General features: G+C 42.0%; 1 protein-coding gene across 1 annotated transcript in view; it reads right to left on the bottom strand.

Annotated features, from left to right (window-relative positions):
• Window positions 1–433: 433 nt before the first annotated feature.
• LOC135387711 (uncharacterized) overlaps window positions 434–11616 on the bottom strand; it is a 275760-nt gene continuing 264577 nt past the window's right edge. The window contains exon 7 of the mRNA XM_064616809.1: window positions 434–525. Within this exon, the coding sequence (XP_064472879.1) occupies window positions 434–525 (92 nt within the window). The remainder of the gene's footprint in view (window positions 526–11616) is intronic.

The following is an 11616-nucleotide window of genomic DNA, read 5'->3' as shown; positions in this document are numbered from 1 at the left end:
GTTCTCAAACTCTCTCCTTTTTTTTTTTTTCCTTGTCGGAGATTTTTCCTCGTTTTGCAGAAGGCTAAGGTGGGGCAAGACGAGACAGGAATTTGCAATTGAATATGGAATTTTAATTTTTCGTGTTAAAAATAAAATGAAAGTAGCCATAGGCACATTCCGAGAGGTCTACAGCTTCTGATCTGTAAATCAGAACGGATGTAGCTGGTTCTAAAATAAACACCAGAACAAAAAATTCAAAAATACAGATTGTCTCATCTTGCCCCAACCCTCGGGGGGCAAAGACGAGACATCGGGTGCGGCAAGGTCAGACACGCCGTGGTAATGAACAATACAAATTAGTTTTTGCAATTCAAGCACCTTAACAGCCCCATCGAGCACACCGTCCACATAATGTGCAAAAAAAAACCACACAGGACCCGGTGCTATTTCCCTACACCGTCCTTTGCAAACAGGGCACCGCCACTCTGATGTGTCGCTGGCTGCTCGCTTTTGAGCGCGGGTTCTGCTTTGCTGGAAATATCCCTGGAAACAGGAAAATTTGCTAGGAAATACTCAGGCAATATGCTCAAACGAAATATCTGAGGAACAAGCATAAAGCTACCTAATAGTTGACTTATCAGTTTCTAAATTACATTAAACTTAAATTGCATTAAACTTCAATTACATTAAATTGTCGCGTCTTGCCCCGTGCATATTATCGTATTCATTGTTTTTTTTGTGTGTGTGTTTTTTTACTGTTGAACACCGGGTAACCAAGAATGCCCAAATTTTGCATATATCAAGACGAATGAATAAAGTAATAGGATGTGCATGAAGTTACATTGATAGAATAATCCTGCGAGACGCTACTGCACAGCTGACAAGAAAAAGGACTACAGAAAAATCGCGCCTTTTTTGCGGGCCTTTACATTCCAGGCGGAAGTAACCGATTTTTTTTTCTCTCTCTTCAACGCGAACACCAATCCGGATAATAGACATGTGCAATAAAGCGGACATGCAGAGCCGCCTATGAGTAAAGTTTCAAGCGCATGGAGCGACACGTCTCGGCGAGCGGCGGCGTGGAACCCAAAGTGTCGCGTCTTGCCTAATCAGTGTTCCTAGAATAACATTACTTAGTCTGTCGCTACAGAAGATCATTATTCTTATTATTATTCCAACTTATAAACATATTCCCCGCGTGCAGCCACAGAGCTTCGGCTATTTTAACCTTTGTATCCCATATATGATCAATCAATGATCGCTGCATCGTCGGGCCCGGCAGACTTGGCCTACCCACACACACACACACGTACCTGCGTCGCCCACCCAGTGTTGCCAGGTCGATAATGGAAATTCCACCAACGCCAGATATTTCTACACGTGTGAGTTTCGAGAGCCCGTGCATCAGGCGAACAACTCTGGCAACCGCTGATTGAAATATAATGTGCCGCGGCGTTCATATGAATATGTATACGCGGGAGTGTGGGTGTCTTGGAGAAGCCAGAGCGTCAGTTTTCCGGAGGGAATTAAGTATTGAAGGCGCAGGTTTCGTACACAGGATTATATTCGAAGCTGCCAAAGACGGCTCTTGCACTGTATGAGAATACGACGATGACTTATTGGAGCAATTAAAGATTGGAGGACAGCACACGAGCATTCCTTGTATGATTGATGGCTTCCCAGTGTTTGGAACGAGATCACGTGGTCGTGGGGTTTGGAAATGGAGATTAAAGACTCGAGCGGTCGCAACAATGAACTTCAGATGCCATTTGCACGTGTGAGAATCCCTCAAGTGTGTATGGTTTCTCTGGGTACTATTCAAGGATCTGCAAGGTTGAACTCTCACGGGAAAGTCGGAATCTCGAAGTCATCAATTAAAGAATGACTGAACGAATCAACTAGCACCCTGCGGTACACTCTTGGGTGTACTTTAGGTACACCCGAGGTACACCCTGGGTACCACCTGGGTGGTTGGGTAACACCCTTTGGGAACCAAAATGGGTGTACTTTAACTCATTTTCCTTGCCACATATATATCACTCCCTCTTGAAGAGTACAATTACTCTCAAAAAGGAGCATCCGTTAAGTCCCTACTGGAGTGTAATATTACTCTCTAGTAGGGATTTAAAGTGTCTGAAGGGAGCAAGGAGACTCCTTTTTGAGAGTAATTGTGCTCTCCAAAAGGGTGTGATATATGTGGCAAGGAAAAGCAGTTAAAGTACACCTTTTCTTTTTTTTTTAAATTTTTTTAGGAGTGTACCATCTATGTCCGAAACGGGTTTGGAGTTGGAGTTGGAATGAGGAAAAAAAATATGGAGATGGTGGCTCCTACAAAACTCAGGAGTCGGCTACTCCAAAACACTTGGAAATAAAACTCAGTAAGTCTAAAAAGTTAGAGGCGCTGCAATGTGCACAAGAAATGGAATGGTTTGAATTCTTACTACTGTAATATTTCCTTCCATTTCAAACGGCAAATAACTGCCCTCTGTACGACGGACAAAGTAATGTTATCTTAGTATAACACTGATTAGCAATATTTTGAAATTATCAATCACGTAAGTCAGCGCATCGGTATGAATATTGAAAATATTAAACGAATACTGCAAAACGAGGAGAAACCTCAGACAAGGAAAAAAAAAAAGAGCGAGAGAGAGAGGGTTTGAGAACGTGTTCCTTTTTGCTCCTTGTCTCAGGTTTTTCGTCGTTTTACAATGTCCAGCTCTAGCTAATATGTTGTATAGTTCTACAAAATACTTCAAACGTGAACAAGTGTGGGTTCATATCTGGCGCGCGAGTTCGCCCTCAATGGTGAGTTAAAATTTGCATATTTATTTCGCAGGCATTTCCCATCCTCTATGCGACACAAAAATGTCTCCAAGTTAACATGCTGTCCGTTAGGAATGTTCGAATACCCTCGCGTTTTAGTCGCACGACTTGGGCATATCATCAAAAGCAGACATGTAGAAGATACTACAAAAAAGTATTTAAAATACGTTACTAAATACTGAGCGCAAAAGGTATTTAAAATACAGTAAAGATAGTTGGAAATACAATGAAAACTATTTAAGATGCTTATAAGATAACTAAAGAGTATAAAGCCGCAGAAGTGTCAAAATGTGACTGCATATTAGACATAAGCTTCATCTGCGCGCTTACATTTCTTGCGAGCCCAGTTTAAGGTCGGAACACACGTGGTGTTTCAAGTCAAATGATAACAGCGTGGACTTCCTTTGAAACGGCCTGGAAGGGTCAGCTTGTTGTCAAATGCGGCAAAAAAAGAAAAAAAGAAAGAAAGTATGCCCATCTGAATATTCGACAAAACAGAAAGAGTGTAGTAATTAGAATACTGAGTACTAAATACTGAAAAAAATATTTTAATTACAGTACAAATACTTTTCACGAAGCGTACTCAGTAAGATACTAAGATACCAACAAAAATATTTAAGATACAGTATTTAGAGCATGGTACTCAAGATACCTCCAGGTCTGATCAAAAGTGCAGCGAGTAAACGACAAAATGTAACATGAACAAAAGCAGCAGGTGCATCTCGCCCATATTCCGTCGCTGTCTGCTCGGGAAAGATCATTTTTCATTCCCCGTAACAACCAGAAATCGCCCATGATACCCAACAAATAGAGTATGACGCTATATAGTTAAACGATGCGGATTTCGAAATAAATAAAGAATGACGACTGAGAAGTGAGAGGGTAAGCCAGAAGATAACTGTAACTCATGCAGCTGAACGCTAAGCAGCTATATATAAGCTGAATAACTACAATTGGATAGGTATGGACAATTGGTTGTTTTCCACGTTAACCGTTTGTGGGGATCATGCTGTTTCGCTGAATTTGTTGGAACTGGTTTCGTTTATTTTTATTTTTAATATGTTATTTATTTTTATTTTTATTATTTTTACTTTTAGTTATTTTTAATATGATGCTGAATTTATATGTTCAGTCGTTTGGAGTTTTACTGTGGCGTGCGAGTGCAGCGAGGCTTTCAAAACAAGGAGTAACTAAACACGTAACCAAAGAATTGAGTAAATTAGCAAGCGAGCAAGTAAAGTATAGTAAGTCCAGCCACAAAGTGAAACAGCAGATAGAGAGCAAGAAAGAGATCAAACTAACAAGCAAGCATGAAAATGAGGTAACATAAGTGAGCAAACAATAGAGTTAAATAACAAGTATGCAAGCAAAGTAGCAAGTAGCAAGTACAACAACAACAACAACAACTTTATTTTATGATGAGGAATGGGGAGTTATACTCTATCCCATTGCTGGTGATGATGTGGGTAATGAGAAAATGAGCCCCTTCATAATAACAGTAGCAAGTAACCAAGCAGGTAAGTAAGGCATCAAGTAAGTATAATGAAGAAAGCAAGCGAGATAGCACGTAAACTACAGTAAAGTATAGCAAGTAGGCAAAGAAGCAAGGAAGTATAAGTAAGGCAACAAGTAAGTAATAAAGAAAGCAAACACGAAGGTAAGTACGGAAACTAAAGTAGGAAGGTAAATTAGCCAGCAGGAAGAACACCAAGTCAGTAACGCGGGAGGAATCGGGCGAAACCAGCAAGCGCGTAAAGCTTGTGAAGAAAAACGAGTTAAGTTAAACAAGCCAGCCACTGTGCTTTGGCTAGCTTCCAGCTCCTGTGAAGAATATGGGTTCACTTTATGTATCTGCGCAGGGTAATCACTTGATGATCATTCGATCAGTTGATCAGCTAGCCTGATTATGATTATAATTATTATTTGTGACTTCACATCACCAGACAAGTGTAATCATGTGCTCACCATCAACTGGTGTGTAAGGTATCTGCAATTCCAATATTCCATGTCACTATTTTTTATCTAAGCAGATTCAATTCAAATACGGCGCATTTCGCAAAACAATATGGACAATTTTTTTTTCGAAGTATCGCTCTACGTGAGCCGGAAGGCAAACAATTACGATGCTAACGACAACAGTTGGGTGTGTCTGATTTGCTGCCTCCAGTATACGTCACTGTATGATTGCCTATCGGAAACACCGCCATTCCCACGCAACCTCGAAACTAATGTTTTTGGACCTTATGCAATGATATAAGATCCCTACTTTTCGTGTGGCATCCAGAGAAAATCGTGATACAAGCATACACGGTCACAGCACACGCAGGTAACAAACTCGCGAAATCGGAACAAGAAAGTAATATGGCCTCCAACAACACCGTCGCAAGAACCAGACCCTCTTCGCTCGGTTGAAACCGAGCTAGACCACCGTGGCGCTGCTGTCCCGCAGTCATTTGTCATAAAACGCGCGGGGGGACGGAATTTCTGCGCAAAAAAAATGTATAGGAGGAGTAATGGCGCCCTCTGTTTGCTCGGCGAGGCTACAGCATTTGTCAGCGTCAAAGCCAAGCCGAGCCAACGCCGTATTATATTCGAGCCGAGCTGTTTGTCATGTCTTCCAATAATGAGAGGGAATCGCACACTGCATTTGGAGGACGATGAGAGAGGAGGAGGAGAAAATGAGGGAGAGAAGGAACTTGCGACGTTGTCCCGTGAATGCGAAAACAGCGGGCATGTAAGAAACTTGGCGTAACCCTGTGTGCTGCGTGTATTTATGTGTTGTGTTCTTGTCTAGCGTTTGGTTGATGTTTTCGCCGCCCCTATAACGTTGACCTATAGAGACTCCGCTGACTGTCTACCACTCACTTCATCGTCTCATCATCATGCCTTTTGCGCTGATCATCATGCGCCTTGTGTTCTGTCTAACTTCAGCTGTGTCTTTGTCTTTCGGCGCGTTGCAGTGGCTCATCATCATGTCACATCTCGTTCTGTCCATTTTGCCTCGGTGCTGTGGGCCGCACCTCACGTGGCGAATTTCCTCATTTATCGTGGCTAATTTATCTGTTGTTGTTGGAATAAGAAATGAAACTGAATCGATGCGTCCGAACAGATAGCTAGGTGTCGCACCAAACGGTTTCTCGTTCCGGTTCGATTATAAACGGTTCAATTCCGGAGTAAAAAAGTAACGCTTAGAAACCGGTTCGAACTGATTCAGTTCCACATGATGTAAGGAGAGTTCACTGCAGCGAAAATCATCCACTGTATTCTTTCCAGCAGAGAGAGAAATAACGAGAGATGAGGTTAGAAGGTCCTACCGCGTGACCTGCAGACAAGAACAAGGAGCCTGTCTTGCGCTCTGGCGCATTGTTGTAATGTGAGGCTTCTGGATTTGGTGCACTTGAGGTCTTGCGTTACGTACCCTTAATGGCCAAAGAGTGCTATTTCCCTCCGGAGCATAAAATTTTGCTTCGGTTTTCGATTCAGATTTTCTGTTGGCTCCCGGAAACCTGGCTCAAAGTTGCTACGCCGTGTCGCGCTTAAGTTCGGTTAGGTTCATAGCCACCTATTATAACGTAATAAACATTTTTAGCCCGTACGGACGTATAACTGTACATTTCCTTCCGCTTAAACATCCGTCCATTCGTGTATGAGACATGGAAGAAAACTAAAACCACCAAAACAAAAATACAAGAGAGGTAGAGAGAGAAATGAACAACGACCCTTCCGAAAAGTTCGAATTCGCACCGTGAGTTTATTTTTTAATTTTTTTTTTTCAACATGTACAAAAAGAAAACCGAGGAAATCAACTGTTCGAAACGAAAACTCAAAGATAAAGTTACAGACGTGCTGCTATTAAATTACAAAATTTGCACTCTTTCTGCGACCAGAAAAAATCAAAGTTTTGTGAAATGGGGGACTCGTAATGAATAAAGATGAAGACAGAGCGAAACTAACGAGATTCTCGGATTTTCAATTAAAAAATCTCTTCCGATTTACGGCTCCTGCGCGTGCGGTGTCATACATATTCGCTGATTAGCGACGACTGCTAACCGATCATTTATTTATTATCATATTTATCATATCATTTTTACGCCTGTCCGTGGCCAGAAAACAAAGTGCGACATCACGCCCAACCTCATAATACGAACACGGCGAAGGCAGGTTTTGGAAAGATGAAAAAAGAGAAACGATAATGAACTTTTTCTTCTTTTTTTTTTCTTTTTTTTTTTTGCAAAAAGACAATATTTGATTTCGCCCGTCGCTGCTTATTACTCTCCTTTCTCAGGTATGAAACGTGCTTGGAATTGATACTCATGGTCATTACTATCGATTTTTTGAACTTTTTCTCGTTTATTTTGTACACGTTTCAGATCCGAGATCGATGTACTGCTGCGATTGTAAATGTAGTTAGGAACGAAGCGCCTTGAGTTTTTACTTCATTTTATTTGTCAATACCGCGGCCTTCTTCTGAACTGCCGTGTAGGAGTGGGGCGCATAAGTCAGTCATAAAAAGAATACGCAACACTCACAACCACGTTGCTAGTTTAATATGTATCACGGGAACATGAATTACCGAAGAAGTGACATGAAACACACGTTGCCGATACATCATATAAATATATTGAACACAATCCGCTATCTTTTTAGGCAACGCATCATCTGAAGCTGCCGTGACGATAATATATTCAATATAATGGATCGTGAAATAAATAAATAAATAAATATCACTTGAAAGCGCATGTCCCAAGATTGTCGAACGCACTGTGAACGCTACATCACACTGCAGTATTGTCTTATCACCTGCCCACTCCACGAAACTCATCGTCTGCATCATTTCACAGAGTTTTATACATATTTTTTTGCCTCTTCATCCAGCGCTATTGCTTGGTGACGAGGCTATCATCCCTTTTAATAGAATTTTTAATTTTTTAAGAGCCGTTGGAATTGTGAATCTTCTGTAGTTTTAGTCCTCCATTTTTTGTATGCTATTTTTCTCCTTTTTAAACATCTATTTTTAACTAGTCTCATTTTAATCACAATGTTGGCGCATTTTGGCCTGTGTTGTCGATGCGCCATTAAAACTCCAATCATCATCATCAACTACATTATTGTACCGCATGTTTTCATTACAAGGACGGTTGCATAATAGTAATTTCCTCTCCTGCCTCGATCTTGTTTTTACACAGTTGTATAGCACCGCGAAGCCCTTTTGGTTATGAGTTTATGAGTTTGGTTATGAGTATTTAGTTTATGAGGTTATGAGGTTATCAGTGTACTGACGTCGACAATAAGAGGGGGAGAGACAGGGGAGAGGGTGCTTCATATGTGATTTCAGGAGGAACTCTTCTGACATTCGTCTGGAAAGTCTGCGGGAAAACCGTGGTTCAAAACTTATAGAGGCCCGGGAAGTCGTCCCAGGACACAAAGTATAACGCTCCACGAGCTACATGCCGCCACACTGGCAGGCAGACTGAAGAACATGAGAACGAGCCTGTAAACGTGCAGTTAAATATAGCATGAGGATTCGAACCCTCACATTCCGATTTTATTATTCAGAGATGCTTTCGTGCTGCACCATGTATGCTATAGCACTCTCATCGAAAACAATAAGGTTAACAATAAGGTGTGTACTTTTGTTTGTTTTGGGTTGTTTGTTTGTTTGTTGTTTTGTTTTGGGAGTAGCAGAACTAGTCAGGAGACAAGTTCAATTTCTCCCTGGTTTTCTTTGAAATAATCAATCAATCAATCAATCAATCAATCAATCAATCAATCAATAAGGTTAACACCACGCGCTGTATAGGGCTCACCGAAAATATATGACCAAAACAGGTGACCAAAACAAACGAGCATCCACGAAAAAAAAAAAAAAAGTCCGTAAAAAGTTCATTTGGTCGTAACATACAACCTGGTTAACCTCGCACCCAAACCTCATCTAAGGAAGGAAATGGAAGGCAACATTTCACTTATTAGAAGCGTCGCCTGGACGTATAATTTGGTCATAAATTGAAGTCGGCGAATTAGGTACAAGATGTATCGGCCGTCGGAGATAGTTTAAGGAAACACTTCGTCCTGTGCCCCCAACGTCCTCTTTTTCTTCTTGTCGGAACGATTTATTACAATCTTCTTCTTACAAGGAGTACCGGGCCCGACTGGATAGCAAACTGACTATAAGCGACACGGGTTATAATAAACGTCTATGTTGACCTGGCAACCTGGATATGGGTTGCCAAACCAATGGCAAACCTTCTGGGCGTGTTATGCGATGAAGTTCTGCTTCCACAGCGGTGCTTGGGACTTTTTTTTTTTTTGCCCTCATCAAACCACCCGCGCACGGGAACCCTATCATATAAGTCATCTCAGAAGAGCTCCGCTTCCAGGGATGTATCTTACGCGCTTCTGGAACCTCACAGGTCCTCCTGTTTGTTCTCCAGGTATACCTTTTCTTGCTTGCTCCATCATCCACTGTTACACCGCTCCAAGTCCGCAGATGAAATGTTCAGTTAAAGCATTGATGTGGGCAAGTTGGTACATCTTGAGCAGGGAAACTTAGAGCACGAAAAAAACTGGACGGAGGGAATGCCTGGTAGGTGGTAGCTTCCCTCCTCACCAACTTGCCCACATCAATTCCTTAACCACACTCTAAGAAAAAAAAAAAAAAAGGTAGAATTTCCTACCCAAAGTTGCAGCGGGACAGTACTTCTACCACTTGGTGCCAATCCATACACTCTAAGAAAAAAAGGAGTACTTTTACTCCTTTTGGGGAGTAATTGTATTGCCACAAAAAATAGACCCTTTCGGGAGTAAATGCACGGGAGTAAATGAATGTCACAGAGTGAAGACTGCATTTCACGCGCTGTTGTAAGAGTCCCAGGTACATAATTGGTTCGCATGCATGATAATACTTTGAAGCAAACCGTCAACCGTGATATATCGAGTGATATAAAATCTTGCGCCATACTAGGGCACATTTTGCGAAGAAAGATGCGCTAACTGTTTCCTACTCTGTGTGGCTGGAAAATTGCTACGTTGTGTGAGTTATACAGCCTTATGTCGTTCAAATTGACCAAGGGCACATATTTACGTAGACTTTTGCATTCAGGAGACCATTCGCGAAGTTTAGTGACAATTGGCAGTCCTGGGGAGTAAACGTCGGGACTAAATGTTGGGTTAGGGGACTAAAATGGGGAGTAATTGCAGACTAGGGGAGTAGAAGCTGCAATTACTCCCCGTTTTACTCCTTTTTTTCTTAGAGTGATAGGCGACTTCTACCCCTGCGGGTATAAGCGGCGGCGTCCCTTTCCCTTCCTCCTCTCTCTCACGTTTGCTCCAAGAGAAAATGGTAGCATTTCCTATATCCAAGCTGGCAGAAGGACAGACTCTACTCTGTAGTTTGTTTCTACTCTCCATTTATACCCAAAAGGTAAAACTGGTTGGAGTAGAAATGTGGTTGCAATGCAGCTCTACCGAAATGGGTAGAAAATCATACTTTTTTTTTTTTTTTCTTAGAGTGCAGCGCTACTGTTGTATGTATGTGTATCTCTTCTCTCTCTGTCCACTTTTTTTTTTTTTTTTCGCGCTGCATTTTCCCTGTTCAACGTGCACGACCTCTTCCATCACACACACTTCTCTTTGAGAAAGACTTCAACCCACATCCATTCTGGAACGTATAACGACGCATCCAGACACATACGAGGTCTTTGAACTTTCGTGGTACCATTCTCCTTTCAGAGAAACTGATATAAAGAGGAACAACAACACTAGACGCATATCACACCCTGCGAGAAATTATGACGCAGTGTTCTCACATATGTAATTTCGACCTGCATCGTATATATACGCTTCCTGTACGCCATATAACACAGGAGAGAGAGAGAGAGAAAAAAAAATGTATATATAAGAAAGCGTGTTCCGATCCCGATAATGACTTACAAGATTCACAGACAGCCAGCTACCTTCCAGAGTTCCCTTCCCCTCAAAAGAGAGAAAAGAAGAAAAAAAAAGAGTCAGGAAGAACAAGGCAGGAGAAAATGCAATAATAAGAGGTTCATTTGAAGGCATCCATCACAATTACGGGCGTAGACGCGCTAACATCGCGTTCGGGGTGTCGAGAGTGCAAAACCGTTGCGACACCTAGCGCGCAAGACGTGTAGCACTTTTTTTGGCTGAAAGCATGTAATTAGCTGACTTGACGTGGCAGACAGTGGCGCCCCCCGATAACCTCGTCTCTGCCAGATTGGTTCGGGGCTGTCAGGGATTTTAATGTCTGAATCGGACTGTCACAGGGCGTTGCTTCTGTCGTTCATCTGGGGTTGCAGTGGAGCTTCTAGGTGAGGTCAGTGCATGACCGTTCTGGTATAGATATAGCCCCATTTAATACTGGGTGGACAGGATGTTTTGTTTTGTTTTTTAATTCCGCGTGAGCGCCGCGAAGCAACGGTAGCTTAGAGCGGCGTACAGGTGGACAGTATTAGGAAGCAGCGGGGGATAGGAGGGTTAGTATATGCGTCCTGGGCCGACTTGCAACGGTGCAAGTCCAGGCAAACACTGGACTTGCACCGTTTCGTCGTGCTGTCTATAGGAACCAACTGTTCTTGGTTATAAACCAGCCACTTCGCCTATACAACGCAGACGGAGCCAAACTTGTAACTTGGTCACTTGAGTAGAGTATTTAAGTTACGTATGTTAAATACTTTCGCGAGCATCTTTTTATCTTGCAAATACTTTCAAAGGTCAGTAATTAGTAATCTAACTTAAAGGGGTTGAGACACTTTCATAGATGTGGTTCATTTACATCATGGACGCATTGTA

The sequence above is a fragment of the Ornithodoros turicata genome, chromosome 3, assembly GCF_037126465.1.
Source record: "Ornithodoros turicata isolate Travis chromosome 3, ASM3712646v1, whole genome shotgun sequence".
NCBI lineage: Eukaryota > Metazoa > Arthropoda > Arachnida > Ixodida > Argasidae > Ornithodoros > Ornithodoros turicata.
The sequence above is the reverse complement of the archived record's forward strand: the minus strand, read 5'-3'. Positions and strand labels throughout refer to the sequence as shown.